Below are 17,660 nucleotides of genomic sequence, written 5' to 3' on the forward strand. Positions count from 1 at the left end.
AGATCCGGATGTTGACGAACCACTATCCTTGACCTACTTACAATCATAGTTTGAGTTTCGTTAGGATTCAACTTCATACCCCAAAATTTGCACCATGCACTAATTTTAGCTAAATCTTTATTTAGGGATTCATCAACCCCAGATCTACATTCAGGAGATGAAATTGATGTAAAAAGAGTAGCATCATCTGCGTATGCAACAAGGTTGTTTTCTAGGCCAAACCACATGTCATGTGGGTATAGTATGAAAAGTATTGGATTGAATTCCCTGTTCTAGGCTTTTAGAAGAAAGTCTTTGGAGACCACACAGCACCTTAACTCTGATAATATCATTATAACTTCCTTCCTCTCTTAAAGACATACGGAAAGTCATTTGCATGTGAAAGATTCAAATCATACATAAAAGGAATACAAAGATGGTGGCTAGCTACTAAAAATTAAAGCTGTCCTTTAGACTAGTATATTAAACATAAACTGATCCATCAACTTATTGAAACAGGTAAGAGTTCTCAAGTTTATTCCAATTATAAATGATTTTGCTTTGTCTAAAATGAACAACATCAGCACTAAATTAAGCAAACTTGATATCTACACACCTTCAACATCACACCAAGTGCAGTATGCCTTTGAATAACAATAAAATAATACATACATTATACACATACCAAGGCACTTCCCCAATTTTGGGGGGTAGCCGACATAAAACAAATGAAACAGAAAAGGGGGACCTCTCCTCTCTACATTCCTCCCAGCCTGGCAAGGGATTTAACCGAGTTTGGCTGGTACTGCTAGGGTGCCACAGACCACCCTCCCACGTTATCCACCACAGATGACGCTTCATAACGCTGAATCCCCTACTGCTGCTACCTCCACGGTCATCCAAGGAACCGGAGGAAGCAGCAGGGCCTACCGGAATTGCATCACAATCACTCGCCATTCATTAGTATTTCTAGCACGCTCTCATGCCTCTCACACATCTATCCTCCTATCACCCAGAGCTTCCTTCACTCCATCCATCCACCCAAAACTTGGCCTTCCTCTTGTACTTCTCCCATCAACTCTTGCATTCATCACCTTCCTTAGCAGACAGCCATTTTCCATTCTCTTCATATGGCCAAACCACCTCAACACATTCATATCCACTCTAGCTAACTCATTTCTTACACCCGTTCTCACCCTCACTACTTCGTTCCTAACCCTATCTACTCGAGATACACCAGCCATACTCCTTAGACTCTTCATCTCAAACACATTCAATTTCTGTCTCTCCGTCACTTTCATTCCCCACAACTCCAATTCATACATCATAGTTGGTACAATCACTTTCTCATACAGAACTCTCTTTACATTCATGCCCAACCCTCGATTTTTTACTACTCTCTTAACAGCCCCCAACACTTTGCATCCTTTATTCACTCTCTGACGTACATCTGCTTCCACTCCACCATTTGCTGCAACAGACCCCAAGTACTTAAACTGATCCACCTCCTCAAGTAACTCTCCATTCAACCTGACATTCAACCTCGCACCACCTTCCCTTCTCGTACATCTCATAATCTTATTCTTACCCACATTAACTCTCAACTTCCTTCTCTCACACACCCTTCCACATTCTGTCACTAATCAGCCAAGCTTCTCTTCCGCGTCTGCAACCAGTACAGTATCATCCGCAAACAACAACTGATTTACCTCCCATTCATGGTCATTCTCGTCTACCAGTTTCAATGCTCTTCCAAGCACTCGAGCATTCACCTCTCCATCAATATACAAGTTAAACAACCACGGTGAAAATCACACATCCATGTCTCGGCCCCACTCTCGCCGGAAACCAATCGCTCACTTTATTTCCTATCCTAACATATGCTTTACTACCTTCGTAGAAACTTTTTACTGCTTGCAACAACCTTCCACCAACTCCATATAACCTCATCACATTCCACATTGCTTCCCTATCAACTCTATCATACGCTTTCTCCAAATCCATAAACGCAACATACACCTTACCTTTTGCTAAATATTTCTCGCATATCTGCTTAACTGTAAAAATCTGATTCATGCAACCCCTACCTCTTCTAAAACCACCCTGTACTTCTAAGATTGCATTCTCTGTTTTATCCTTAATCCTATTAATCAGTACTCTACCATACACTTTTCCAACTACACTCAACAAACTAATACCTCTTGAATTACAACACTCATGCACATCTCCCTTACCCTTATATAGTGGTACAATACATGCACAAATCCAATCTACTGGTACCATTGACAACACAAAACACATATTAAAAAATCTCACCAACCATTCAGGTACAATCACACCCCCTTCCTTCAACATCTCAGCTCTCACACCATCCATACCAGATGCTTTTCCTACTCTCGTTTCATCTAGTGCTCTCCTCACTTCCTCTCTTGTAATCTCTTTCTCATTCTCATCTCCCATCACTGGCACCTCAACACCTGCAACAGCAATTATATCTGCCTCCCTATTATCCTCAACATTCAGTAAACTTTCAAAATACTCCACCCACCTTTTCCTTGCCTCCTCTCCTTTTAACAACCTTCCACTTCCATCTTTCACTGTCTCTTCAATTCTTGAACCAGCCTTCCTTACTCTCTTCACTTCTTTCCAAAACTACTTCTTATTCTCTTCATATGAATGACCCAGTCCCTGACCCCACCTCAGGTCAGCTGCCCCCTTTGCCTCACTTACCTTGCGCTTTACTTCTACATTTTTCTCTATATTTTTCATACTTCTCTACACTATTACTCTGCAGCCATTCTTCAAAAGCCCTCTTTTTCTCTTCCACTTTTACCTTCACTCCTTCATTCCACCATTCACTGCCCTTCCTCATGCTGCCTCCAACAAACTTCTTGCCACACACATCACTTGCAATCCCAATAAAATTTTCTTTTACTAACTTCCACTCCTCCTCTAAATTACCAGTTTCTCTTACTTTCACTTCGTCATATGCCATTTTCAACTTTTCTTGATATTTACTTTTAACCCCTGGTTTTATTAGCTCTTCAACCCTCACTAGCTCCCTTTTACATCCACCTACTCTATTCCCCCACTCTTTTGCTGCAACTAATTTTCCTTCCACCAAAAGATGATAAGACATACCGTTAGACATACCCCTAAACATGTGCACGTCTTCCAATCTTCCAAACATTCTTTTAGTTATCAAAACATAATACATTAATGCCCTTTCTACCACTCTTCCATTTGCCACTCTTACCCATGTATACTAGTTTTTATCTTTCTTTTTGAAAAAGCTAGAACTTATCACCATCTCTTGCTCAACACACATTATCTACCAGTCTCTCACCACTCTCATTTACACCTGGTACGCCATACTTCCCAATGACACCTTCTACCTCTCCAGCGCCCATTCTAGCATTTAAGTCACCCATGACAACTACATAATTCCTTCTACCCAGTCCTTCTACACACCTAGTTAATTCATTCCAGAACTCATTCCGCTCTTCTTCACTTTTCTCACAACCTGGCTCATACGCACTGACAAAAGCCCAACATTTCCTACCCAACCTAACCCTTACCCACATTAACTTAGATGATATCTCCTTCCATTCCACTACTTTACCTGTCATCCATTCACTCAGCAATAAAGCCATACCTTCTCTTGCTCTTCCCCTTTCAATCCCAGACACTCTACCAGACATTCCCCTTTTATCTTTGTCTCACACAAAGCCAATATATCCATCCTTCTATTCCTAAACATACTTCCAATCTCACATCTTTAACTCTCTATCGTACTACATCCACGCACATTCAAACACCCCAAAACTAGAGTGCGGGGAGCAGTCACTCTCCCCCTAGCTCCACCTCTTTGATGTCTCACAGGGTTATAATACACGAGAGAAATATAACCTGCCTTAAAAGTATAATTATCCAAAACGAAAAACACCTAGAACTAGAGAGCGAAAAAATAAATGTAACTCTACACCACCAGTTTCTTAGCTTGAACTCACCTGGTACGACAGTGGTTCAAAATAAACCACCACTTCATCAGAAAACTTTTGCTTCTTCAATTCAAAATCATCTTCATCTATTGATTCCTTCTTTCTCTTCACAGACTTTTTTGGTTTACTTCTTTTCACCTATAAAGAAAAAATTTAAGATAAATGAGAGCCACAGAAAATTTCATGCCCTCATAAAGGAACATAACAGAAAAAAACTTTAATCACCAGATAATCAAATTAATCATGAGCAGTTTCAAGACATTAAACAAAAGTTATTTAGGAGCAAATAAAAAAAATTCAGCAAAGAGAACTACAATTACATTATCTGGAATCAAAATACTGTCCTTGACATTAATTACAATCGTTCAGTTCACTTGGATATAGCCAATATGCGTGAGAGTTACATGCAAATTAGAAGTTATTAGGAAAGAGTATTGGTTATCAAAATGAATCTTTTCCTCCATGTTAAAAAAAATTGCTTACTCATGAAAGTAAAATGTTATTTTTATTACTAAAATAAATTTTTGAATATACTTACCCGATGATCATGTAGCTGTCAACTCTGTTGCCCGACAGAAATCTACGGTCGGGATACGCCAGCGATCGCTATACAGGTGGGGGTGTACACAACAGCGCCATCTGTGGTCAGGTACTCCAGTACTTCTTGTCAACAAGACCTCAATTTTCTCCTCGGTCCACTGGTTCTCTATGGGGAGGAAGGGCGGGTCATTTAAATCATGATCATCGGGTAAGTATATTCAAAAATTTATTTTAGTAATAAAAATAACATTTTTCAATATTAAACTTACCCGATGATCATGTAGCTGATTCACACCCAGGGTGGTGGGTGGAGACCAGTATACATGTTAACAAAGAAGCTAAGTATCCCGTATTTCATTTTTATTATTTTTATTAGTTATTCAAAATAACAATAAAAAAATAAATAAGTACCTGGTAAGGAAGTCGACTTGAACCCTTACTCTGCCTTTAATAAGTACGTCTTCCTTACTGAGCGTAGCGGTCCTCTTAGGATGCTGAACGACTCTTAGGTGGCTAAAGTATAAAGGGCTGCAACCCATACTAAAGGACCTCATCACAACCTTTAACCTCGGCGCTTCTCAAGAAAGAATTGAACACCCGCCAAATCAACAAGGATGTGGAAGGCTTCTTAGCCGACCGTACAACCCATAAAAAGTATTCAAGAGAAAGGTTAAAAAGGTTATGGGATTATGGGAATGTAGTGGCTGAGCCCCCACCTACTACTGCATTCGTTGCTACGAATGGTCCCAGGGTGTAGCAGTTCTCGTAAAGAGACTGGACATCTTTGAGATAGAATGATGCGAACACTGACTTGCTTCTCCAATAGGTTGCATCCATAACACTCTGCAGAGAACGGTTCTGTTTGAAGGCCACTGATGTAGCCACAGCTCTCACTTCATGTGTCCTTACCTTCAGCAAAGCAAGGTCTTCTTCCTTCAGATGAGAATGTGCTTCCCTAATCAGAAGCCTGATTTAGTAAGAAACTGAGTTCTTAGACATTGGAAGAGAAGGCTTCTTGAAAGCACACCATAAGGCTTCTGATTGTCCTCGTAAAGGTTATGACCTTTTTAGATAGTACCTAAGAGCTCTAACTGGGCAAAGTACTCTCTCCAGTTCGTTCCCCACCAAGTTGGACAGGCTTGGGATCTCGAACGACTTAGGCCAAGGACGTGAAGGAAGCTCGTTTTAGCAAAAAACCGAGCTGCAAGGAACATGTAGCCGTTTCAGATGTGAAAACTATGTTCCTGCTGAAGGCGTGGATCTCACTTACTCGTTTAGCTGTTGCCAAGCACACGAGGAAAAGAGTTTTTAATGTGAGGTCCTTAAAAGAGGCTGATTGGAGAGGTTCAAATCTTGATGACATAAGGAACCTTAGGACCACGTCTAGATTCCAGCCTGGAGTGGACAACCGACGTTCCTTTGAGGTCTCAAAAGACCTAAGGAGGTCCTGTAGATCTTTGTTGGTGGAAAGATCCAAGCCTCTGTGGCGGAAAATCGCTGCCAACATACTTCTGTAACCCTTGATCGTAGGAGCTGAAAGGGATCTTACGTTCCTTAGATGTAACAGGAAGTCAGCAATCTGGGTTACAGTGGTACTGGTTGAGGAAACTGCATTGGCCTTGTACCAGCTTCGGAAGACTTCCCATTTAGACTGATAGACTCTGAGAGAGGATGTCCTCCTTGCTCTGGCAATCGCTCTGGCTGCCTCCTTCGAAAAGCCTCTAGCTCTTGAGAGTCTTTCGATAGTCTGAAGGCAGTCAGACGAAGAGCGTGGAGGTTTGGGTGTACCTTCTTTACGTGAGGTTGACGTAGAAGGTCCACTCCTAGAGGAAGAGTCCTGGGAATGTCGACCAGCCATTGCAGTACCTCTATGAACCATTCTCTCGCGGGCCAGAGGGGAGCAACCAACGTCAGCCGTGTCCCTTTGCGAGAGGCGAACTTCTGAAGTACCCTGTTGACAATCTTGAACGGCGGGAATGCATACAGGTCGAGATGGGACCAATCCAGCAGAAAAGCATCCACGTGAACTGCTGCTGGGTCTGGAATCGGAGAACAATACAACGGGAGCCTCTAGGTTATCGAGGTAGCGAACAGATCTATGGTTGGCTGACCCCACAGGGCCCAAAGTCTGCTGCAAACATTCTTGTGAAGGGTCCACTCTGTGGGGATGACCTGACCCTTCCGGCTGAGGCGATCTGCCATGACATTCATATCGCCCTGAATGAACCTCGTTACCAGCGTGAGCTTTCGATCTTTTGACCAGATGAGGAGGTCCCTTGCGATCTAGAACAACTTCCTCGAATGAGTCCCTCCCTGCTTGGAGATGTAAGCCAAGGCTGTGGTGTTGTCGGAGTCCACCTCCACCACCTTGTTAAGCTGGAGGGACTTGAAGTTTATCAAGGCCAGATGAACGCCAACAGCTCCTTGCAATTGATGTGAAGTGTCCTTTGCTCCTGATTCCATGTTCCCAAGCATTCCTGTCCGTCCAAAGTCGCACCCCAGCCCGTGTCTGATGCGTCCGAGAAGAGACGGCGGTCGGGTTTCTGAACAGCCAAAGGTAGACCTTCCTTGAGAAGAAAACTGTTCTTTCACCACGTTAGAGTAGACCTCATCTCTTCGGAAACAGGAACTGAGACCGTCTCTAGCGTCATGTCCTTTATCCAGTGAGCAGCTAGATGATACTGAAGGGGGCGGAGGTGGAGTCTCCCTAACTCGATGAACAGGGCCAGCGATGAAAGTGTCCCTGTTAGACTCATCCACTACCTGACTGAGCATCGGTTCCTTCTCAGCATGCTCTGGATGCATTCTAGGGCTTGGTAGATCCTTGGGGCCGACGGAAAAGCCCGAAAAGCTCGACTCTGAAGCTCCATACCCAGGTAGACAATGGTCTGGGATGGGACGAGCTGGGACTCCTCTAAATTGACCAGGAGGCCCAGTTCCTTGGTCAGATCCATAGTCCATCTGAGATTCTCCAGACAGCGACGACTTGTGGGAGCTCTTAAAAGCCAGTCGTCTGACGGAGCCGGACACAAGATCATGGTACTGCTGCACAGTCTGTGAACTGTCAACCATGGGGAAGCGAGGAAGTACAGCGACAACCCGAAACTGTCTAGACTGTCTGGGTAGTACAGACAACTCCTTATCGGGTTGCTGAGGTTGCCGCACTGCGTCACAACAAGTCACCTCTGCTGGTTGTTGAACGTCTTCCCAGTGACACACTGACTCCGTAAACAAAAATCCTCTAACAAGGACTAAGCTTGGACTGCATGTCTTGCAACAAAGCTCAAGGTCTATGGGAGCAGGTGTGGCAACAGACGGGGTTAGCGACTGAAGCGGAACCATTACCCTCCCTGGAAGCATGTTATGCTTAAATAAAAGTCCATAGGAGGCTAAGCAGCTTAAGGCTCCTCTCTAAATGACAGAGTCCTCAAGGGAATGTCAGAAGGAGGGAGAATAGCACTTTCTCATCTACAGGAACCATATCCGAGAAAAGCTAAGTTCTCTCAGTGAGGGTTTCACTGGTGCAAAAGCAGCAGACCAGAAGGCAACGTTATGAAACTGCTTGACAGTCTTGTGAGTTGGCAACAACCAAAGATGTGTGATTGAGGAGCATGCGGTAAGGTATGCAGAGCATGCTGTAAGGTATGCAGAGCATGCTGTATGCAGAGCATGCTGTAAGGAATGCAGAGCATGTTGTATGCTGTAAGGTATGCAGAGCATGCTGTAAGGTATGCAGAGCATGCTGTATGTAGAGCATGCTGTAAGGTATGCAGAGCATGTTGCATGGCATGCGGCTTATGCTGCATGGGATGAGGCTCATGCTGCATGGGATGAGGCTCATGCTGCATGGTATGAGGCTCATGCCATGGGTTGAGGAGGATGCCGCATAGCATGAGGCTCCTGCCTCATGGGTTGAGGAGGTTGCCGCATAGCATGAGGCTCCTGCCTCATGGGTTGAGGAGGATGCCGCATAGCATGAGGCTCCTCATAGCATGAGGCTCCTGCCTCATGGGTTGAGGAGGATGCCGCATTTGAGGAGGTTGCCGCATAGCATGAGGCTCCTGCCTCATGGGTTGAGGAGGATGCCGTATAGCATGAGGCTCCTCATAGCATGAGGCTCCTGCCTCATGGGTTGAGGAGGATGCCGCATAGCATGAGGCTCCTGCCTCATGGGTTGAGGAGGATGCCGCATAGCATGAGGCTCCTGCCTCATGGGTTGAGGAGGTTGCCGCATAGCATGAGGCTCCTGCCTCATGGGTTGAGGAGGATGCCGCATAGCATGAGGCTCCTGCCTCATGGGTTGAGGAGGTTGCCGCAAAGCATGAGGCTCCTCATAGTGCTGGAACCCGGCAACTCCCGATGCGGCAGCTCACGCATGAAAGCAGGAGGCGCAGCAAGAACATGCGTCTGGCAGGGTGGACTGCGCATCGGAGGTGGAGCTCTCACAGGTGGAGGGTGGGAGCAGGCAGCCGCAGTATCTGCTGAGCGCACAACCTCGGCGGGTTGTAGGTTAACAGGCTGCATTGTCAACCTTCCAGCATGATACTCCTGTATGAAGGAGCAAGCTGAGACTGTATATTCTGCAGCATGGACCACTAGGATCTATGAAAGACAACAACAAACGGAGCTACTGTCCGTTGTGACTGAGGGTCTAAAACAGCTGGTGCGGCAACAGACGGAGTTACTGCCTGTTGCGGTACCACCTTGCCTCTCTGGGAGGTGTGCAGTTGTCGTACTGCAGCAAGTCTGAACTGACCCAGTGGCTACACCTAGGCCGTTGGACTTGCGCGGAAGGGACCGACGTGCACTTAAAAGCTGCAAGATTTGGTCCATGGTTTCTGCGAGAAACCTCTTCCGCAGACGAGGAATAAATGGGCTCTCTCGTCTTTGTGTAGGTGGGGTGATCACGTCTGCAACGTGAGTGGATACACCCGAAACCACGGAGGGAAACGTCTGTTCGTCGATCAAGGCCTGATGAACCCATAAGTCCTTCGACATTACTTCTCCCCTGGGCTTGGGAGCTTGTAAGAGGTCCCAGACTAGGCGAACAACTGGCACGAACAGACGAACCCTCGAACGCAACACTGTAACACTTTGCGCTTATCACTTTATCACTTTTGATTTTCTGTTTGCACTTATTTCACTGAACTCGAAACTTTAAGTGGTTTGTACCTGAAACACGCAATCCTATCCTTCATTAAAAGTTAGTAATTGCGAAAACAGTATTACAATGTAACAGAAAAACATAATGAAAGATAAAGAATTCAGTGGCTGGAAAAGAGACTAAACACTAGATCAAATAAACTACGTTTAAAATCTCTCACCGCATAAAGACTGGGAACAAGAATAAAACTCTAGAAACGTTTTACCTTCTTCCCCTAAAGAGACTAGGGAGAAGAGCAAAAACGATAACAACGTTACCCGCTTGAACGAAACGTTTATCCTCCTCTCTCTCCCTCCGTCTCTATCTCTCTCTCTCTCTCTCTTGACTTAGAACCTGAGAGAAGAGCCCAATTATATATCTCGTTAAAACATATTATTTGTTAAAGGAAAAAACAAAGATTTCCCAAATAAAAAGTTCCTTTATTAGAATTAAAACCATTTAAGCTAAGAAAGAATGAACAAAACGCTAGAATCGGTTTACTCTTACTGCAACGTGAAACCGTGAATACTCTCTCTCTATCGTAACGATAGAGCGCAAGTTGAACGTTCTGAACGTCAACAACTGCGGAGACAAAACAAAACGTTAGTTCAACTTTGAAAAACAGTACGAGACTATCAAAGAAATTCTTTCAAAAACATTAAAATTAAAATAGCATAAAATCTTAACAGGAAAAACGAAATGACGGGCTCAATGTTAATTAACTTCGGTTCCAAGTAATGACCGCCTACTATTAGGAAAGGTCGCATATAAACAAACATAAAAATTAATTTTTATAAGTTTATAATAAAAGGAAGTTAATCGAAGAGGCCTATAAAAGGCGGAGAGATATAAAATAAATCTATAACTTTGTTAAGCAAAATTAAGAAAGAGAGTCTATACTCTCTTCGACACCAACACTTTCGTCTAAGGGAAGGGTCGGCCATTTAAAAGTGAAAGAGAGTTCATACTCTCTTCGTCACCATAATTAAATCAAATTAATTCCAAAAGCTAGCTAAGCTAATGATAAAGCTTCCTGAATAGCGAAAGCTAAACTCTAGAGCAAATACATCACCAAATCGTGAACAATAACTCCAGAATCAACAGCGTATCCAAGTAGGTCTAGCCGGTGGCACGACAGAGGAAAAATTGAGGTCTTGTTGACAAGAAGTACTGGAGTACCTGACCACAGATGGCGCTGTTGTGTACACCCCCACCTGTATAGCGATCGCTGGCGTATCCCGACCGTAGATTTCTGTCGGGCAACAGAGTTGACAGCTACATGATCATCGGGTAAGTTTAATATTGAAAAATAAACATTTACATGCCTCCAAGGTAGTTATGGTTTTCCTAAAATAAATCCAATAACTATTTTATTTATAGTATTCTAATGCCATTTTCAGTTTCTTTATAAGTTTATTCTTTTGTTAGTTACGCGACAAAACATCAACATAAGTAGGTTGCCATTTCACATCATTGCTCCCTAGTCAAAAGTTATGATTCTGACAGTGATTTTGATGGCTAAGATCACACAAGGATCAATTAACTAATTTCAACTATTGTCAATAGGAAAATGGGAAAAATTATATTTTAATTATAAAATAAATTTTTGAATATACTTACCCGGTGAATATATAATAGCTGCAACTCTGCGGCTCGACAGAAAACACACTCAAAAAACTCGCGAGCGATCGCTATGAAGGTTGCGGGTGTGCCCACCAGCGCCAACTGTCGGCCAGATACCACTCTTGTATGTAAACAAAACCTTCAATTCTTCTCGTCCCGCTGTGTCTCTATTGGGGAGGAAGGGAGGGTCATTTAATTTATATATTCACCGGGTAAGTATATTCAAAAATTTATTTTATAATTAAAATATCATTTTTAAATATTTAACTTAGCCGGTGAATATATAATAGCTGATTCACACCCAAGGAGGTGGGTAGAGACCAGAGTTAATTATGTTTACAGCGTATAAGCTAAGAGTTTTTTCATTTTGACAGTTATCAATATAACAAAACCAAAATAAATAGGTACCTGGTAAGGAAGTTGACTTAGACGATTACTCTGCCTTGTAAGTCTGTCTTCCTCACGGAGCCCAGCGATCCTCTTAGGATGCTGACAGACTCCCAGGAGCTGAAGTATCAAGGGCTGCAACCCATACAACAGTACCTCATCAAAACCCCTAATCTGGGCGCTCTCAAGAAATGACTTTGACCACCCGCCAAATCAACCAGGATGCGAAAGGCTTCTTAGCCTTCCGAACAACCCATAAAACAATATTAAAAACATTTCAAGAGACAGATTAAAAGGATATTGGAATTAGGGAAGTGTAGTGGTAGAACCCTCACCCACTACTGCACTCGCTGCAACGAATGGACCCAGTGTGTAGCAGTCCTCGTAAAGAGTTTGGACATCTTTTAAGTAAAATGACGCGAACACTGACTTGTTTCTCCAAAAAGTCGCGTCCATAATACTTTGCAGAGATTTATTTTGCTTGAAGGCCACGGAGGTTGCTATATCTCTAACTTCGTGCGTCTTAACCTTAAGCAAACATCGGTCTTTCTCATTCAAGTGAGAATGAGCTTCTCGTATTAAAAAAATCTGATAAAATATGACAAAGAATTCTTTGACATAGGCAATGAAGGTTTCTTAACTGAGCACCATAATGCCTCAGATTTCCCTCGTAATGACTTAGTACGAGCTAAATCGAACTTAAGAGCTCTAACAGGACATAATACTCTTTCCAGTTCGTTGCCTACGATCTCTGATAAGCAAGGAATATCAAAAGATTTAGGCCAAGGACGAGAAGGCAGTTCATTTTTGGCCAGGAAACCAAGTTGAAGTGAACAAGTGGCTTTTTTCTGTAGAAAAGCCGATGTTCTTACTGAAGGCATGAAGTTCACTGACCCTTTTAGCTGAAGCCAAGCACACTAGGAAAAGTGTCTTGAGGGTGAGATCCTTCAGGGAGGCTGAATGTAATGGCTCAAACCTGTCTGACATGAGGAACCTTAGGACCACGTCTAAGTTCCATCCAGGAGTTGCCAAACGACGTTCCTTAGAGGTCTCGAAAGACTTAAGGAGATCTTGGAGATCTTTATTGTTGGAAAGATCTAAGCCTCTATGTCGAAAGACCGAAGCCAACATGCTTCTGTAGCCCTTAATCGTGGGAGCTGAAAGGGAGCGAACCTTTCTCAGATGTAAAAGAAAATCTGCGATTTGGGCTACAGAGGTACTGGACGAGGACACAGATGCTGACTTGCACCAGTCTCGAAAGAATTCCCACTTCGACTGGTATACTCTAATGGTAGAAGCTCTCCTAGCTCTTGCAATCGCACTGACTGCCTCCTTCGAAAAGCCTCTAGCTCTTGAGAGTCTTTCGATAGTCTGAAGGAAGTCAGACGTAGAGCGGGGAGGCTTTGATGGACATTCTTTACGTGGGGCTGACGTAACAGATCTACCCTTAGAGGAAGACTTCTTGGAAAGTCTACCCGCCATTGAAGTACCTCGGTGAACCACTCTCTCGCGGGCCAGAGGGTAGCAACCAACGTCAACCTTGTCCCTCCGTGAGAGGCGAACTTCTGCAGTACATTGTTGACTATCTTGAATGGTGGGAATGCATATAAGTCCATAAAAGACCAATCCAGTCGAAACGCGTCTATGTAGATTGCTTCTGTATCTAGGACTGGAGAGCAAAAGATTGGTAACCTTTTGGTCAACGAGGAGGCAAAGAGGTCTATGGTGGGTTGACCCCAAGTAGCCCAAAGACTCTTGCCCACGTCCTTGTGGAGGGTCCATTCCGTGGGTATCACCTGACCCCTCCGACTGAGACAGTCTGCCAAGACGTTCAAGTCCCCCTGGATGAATCTCGTCAACAGGGAGATGCCTCGAATTCTTGACCGTAAGAGAAGGTCCCTTGCGATCTCAAGCAGCGTGAAGGAGTGTGTGCCTCCTTGCTTGGAGATGTACGCCAAAGTTGTGGTGTTGTCTGAGTTGACCTCTACCACTTAGTTTCGAAGACGCTTTCTAATATCATCAAGGCCAAGTGGACTGCTAATAGCTCCTTGCCGTTGATGTGCATGCTCTTCTGACTTGAGGTCCACAGACCCGAGCATTCCCGACCGTCCAGGGTCGCACCCCAACCCAAACCCGACGCGTCTGAGGACAACACGTGGTTTGGGTTCTTGACTGCTAGGGATAGTCCCTCTCTCAGACTGATATTGCTGTCCCACCATTCAGGCATGCCTTTATTGGTTCGGAGACTGGGAATGATACCGTCTCTAATGTCTTGTCCTAGTTCCAGTGAGAGGCTAGATGGAACCGGAGAGGCAGAAGGGGTAGTCTCCCTAGTGAGACAAACTGCTCCAGGGATGAGAGAGTCCCTACGAGACTGTTCCAACTCCTGACTGAATAAACGTTTTCTTTTCAGCATTAGTTGGACTTCGAGCAGGGCTTGACTGCGAATCTCCATCCCCAAAAATAGAATAATCTGGGATGGGATCAGTTGGGACTTTTAGGTTGACCAAAAGTCCCAACTCCCTGGCCAGACTCAACGTCCAATGTAGATCCTGCAGACAGCGAAGGCTGGACGATGCTCTGAGAAGCCAGTCGTCCAAGTACAGGGAGGCTCGGATCCCCGATAGATGGAGGGATTTTGCCACATTCCTCATGAGCCTCGTAAACACGAGAGGCGCAGGACTGAGGCCAAAGCACAGGGCTCGAAACTGGTACCCCACATTCCTGTAAACAAACCTCAGAAACGGTTGGGAATCCGGGTGTATAGGAATGTGGAAGCATGCCTCCTGAAGGTCGAGAGAGACCCTCCAGTCGCCTTCCATAAATGCTGTCAAGACAGCCTGGTAGACTTCATCGTGAAGTTTGTCTTGACAATGAACACATTGAGCGCACTTGCCTCTTACGTACTCCTGCAGTGAACATGGCTGCCAAATCATGGAGCCATCCTTGAGGGACTTGTTCCTGCAGAGAACGTGGCTGTCAGATCATTGGAGCCATCCCTGAAAGCCTTGTTTATGCATGACATAATTGTACAGCAAAACTTCAAAGGCTCGAAAACAGCTGTGAAGTTGACCTGTAAAATCTTGGAGCGTCTCATGGCCAGGCGCCAGGGAGAGTCTATGAGGTTTGAGAAGTCTATCTGGGCAGAGGCAGGAACTCCCAAGCCGAGAACTTCTCTCGTGTCATATCAGACTCTCGCTCTATAAGCCAGTTTAAAAGAAGGGAAAGCAAAGGCTGTATCCCCCAAACTCCTCCTGGTGATAAACCAGTCGCCTAGCAAACGTAAAGCTCTCTAGGAGAGCGAGAGAGCACTAGCTTATAAAACAACGGCTTCGAAGTAGCTAGGCCTAGTGTAAGCTCTGACGTTTAGGCGAACGAGGAGCAGCAGTTACAAAAAGATCCGGACAAAGATCCTTAAAAATCAGCATGATTTATTTAAAGTCCATAGAGGGCTAAGCAGCTTTAGGCTCCTCTCCGTCTGACAGAGTCCTCAAGGGAATATCAGTAGGAGGGGGAACAGCAACTTCCTCATCTGAAGGAACCTTGTCCGATAATAGCTGAGTCTCAAGCAAGGGAGAGACCTACCGTGGTGGCAATGCTTTACAAGCAGAGTCCACACGCACTGGTGCATTAGTAGCGGACCAGGACGCAACGTCATGTAACTGCTTGACAGTCTGTGAACTGTCAACAACAACAGGTGCGAGAGACCAGAACGCAACGTCATGTAACTGCTTGACAGTCTGTGAACTGTCAACAACAACAGGTGCGTGAGGACGCACAGCGTCCATTCGAGACTGCTTTGACCGCCTAGACTGAGCAGTCAAAACAACTCTAGAATGCGGAGGTTGACGCTCAGCGTCAAAACAAGTCAACTCCGATTGTTAGCGAACGTCCTGAACGTCAACAGGAGCATCAGCAAGTGGCCTAACGTCCAAATGTGGCTGAAAATCCACACGAGACCGCATCGAGTGTGGTTCTAAACAACCTGACTGACGTGACTTAGCTACGCCAACGTCAACAGGACGCACAAAGGAACGTTAGGGTGGCTGAAAGCCAGGATCTCGATGAGATAAACGGCTAGGCTCAACGGACTTATCGGCAGAATAGTCTTCCATAAGGGAGGCAAGCTTATTCTGCATGTCTTGCCGTACAACCCATTTAGGATCAACGGGAATGGTTGCGGTAAGAGACGAGGGTAACGTCTGTGACCGCAAAACCTTGCCTACAAAAAGACTCTCGGAGTCTGTGTTACGCTTTTGTTAGGCGGCGAGCAGTCTTCCGATGACTGCATAGGGTCAGAGCTGTCCTAATGGTTAAAACCAGGACGCTGGACCTGTCCTGAAAGGACTGACTTTCGCTTAAAGGGCCTCGAAACCTTGTTTCACGGTTTCTTATGCGAAAAGCCTTCGGATGACGAGGAGAAAATCGTCTCTCTCGCCTTATGGTAGGGGTGATCTTGGTAAGATACACCCGATACCATAGAGGGAACGTCTGTTCGCTGATCAAGGCCTCTCGAACCCATAAGTCGTACGACATTACTTCTCCCCTGGGCTTGGGAGCTTGCAAGAGGTCCCGGACTAGGCGAACGACAGGCACGAACAGACGAACCCTCGGTCGCAACACTGATAACACTTTGCGCAATATCACTTTATCACTACGATTTTCTGTTTTGCACTTATTTCACTGAAATCGAATCTTTTATGATTTCTACCTGAAGCACGCAATTCTACCCTCATCAAAACGTTGTAATTGCGAAATCAGTCGTATAATGCAAGCACATTAATACCAGCAAAAAACAGTACAGTAAACATATTTTAAGATAAAAAATTCAGTGGCTGGGGAAGAGACTAAACACTAGTTCATTCAAAACTACGTTTTCAATCTCTCACCGTACATTGCCTTGGGACGAGAATAAAAAACTAAAAACGTTTTATCCTTTCTCCCCGTACAGAGACTAGGGACGAGAGTAACTCGAGAACAACGTTACCCGCTTGGGACGAGATAAAGAACGGAACGTTTTCTCTCCTCTCTCTCTCTCTCTCTCTTGATTTCGCACCTAAGAGAAGAGCCCACTTACGTTTCGTCAAAAAAACAGGTTATTTGACCAAAGGAAAAAACTGAAAGGTTTTTCAATTAAAAAGTTCCTTTAAAATAGAATTTAAAACATTTAAGCTTTGAAAGAAGAATGAACAAAACGTCAGAATCGATTTACTCTTTCTGCAAAGTGAAACCGTGATACTCTCTCTCTCTATCGTAATGATAGAGCGCAAACTGCGTAGCATAAATAAACTAAACGTTAGTTCATCTTTGAAACAGTACGAAGACTATTCAAAGAAAATCTTTCATAAAAAATCTATTAAAAAATATTCATTTAATAAGTTTTAAATCATTAGCTCTTTAAAAGCTATTTACGATTGAAAGGGCTCAACGTTGTTTAACTTCGGTTTCCAAGTTAGGACCGCCTACTCTCAGGAAAGGAGGCATATAAACAAATCATTAAAATTTATTTTGATGTTTATCATAAATGGAAAGCTAATCGAAGAGGCCTAATAAAGGCGGTTGAGATACTGTATAAAATATATTGAGGAAAATCTATAATTAATTTATAACGTGATAAGATAATTGCTAAAAGCCTAAACACACTTCCGTCTAAGGGAAGGGTCGGCCATTTAAAAGTCAAAGAAAGTCCATACTCTCTTTGTCATCAAAAATTAAATCTATCCAAAAACGAGTTCAAGATTTAAGATGAAGATAAAACACCTGCACTGCGAAAGCTCAAACCAAAATGAAGTACTTCACCAAATATGTTGAGAAAACTCCAGGTTCTACAGCGAGTATTGATACGTCTTGTCGTCAACGTCGACAGAGAAGAATTGAAGGTTTTGGTTACATACAAGAGTGGTATCTGGCCGACAGTTGGCGCTGGTGGGCACACCCGCAACCTTCATAGCGATCGCTCGCGAGTGTTTTGAGTGTGTTTTCTGTCG

At 44.2% G+C, this 17,660-nt stretch overlaps 2 protein-coding genes across 3 annotated transcripts in view; both read right to left on the reverse strand.

Annotated features, from left to right (window-relative positions):
* LOC137647105 (uncharacterized) overlaps window positions 1–17,660 on the reverse strand; it is a 371,223-nt gene that overhangs the window by 35,076 nt on the left and 318,487 nt on the right. The window lies entirely within an intron of this gene.
* The window catches only part of LOC137646852 (protein RRP5 homolog), a 56,298-nt gene that overhangs the window by 16,582 nt on the left and 22,056 nt on the right, over window positions 1–17,660 (reverse strand). The window contains exon 3 of the mRNA XM_068379926.1: window positions 3,990–4,118. Within this exon, the coding sequence (XP_068236027.1) occupies window positions 3,990–4,118 (129 nt within the window). The remainder of the gene's footprint in view (window positions 1–3,989; window positions 4,119–17,660) is intronic.

The sequence above is a fragment of the Palaemon carinicauda genome, chromosome 9, assembly GCF_036898095.1.
Source record: "Palaemon carinicauda isolate YSFRI2023 chromosome 9, ASM3689809v2, whole genome shotgun sequence".
Lineage (NCBI taxonomy): Eukaryota > Metazoa > Arthropoda > Malacostraca > Decapoda > Palaemonidae > Palaemon > Palaemon carinicauda.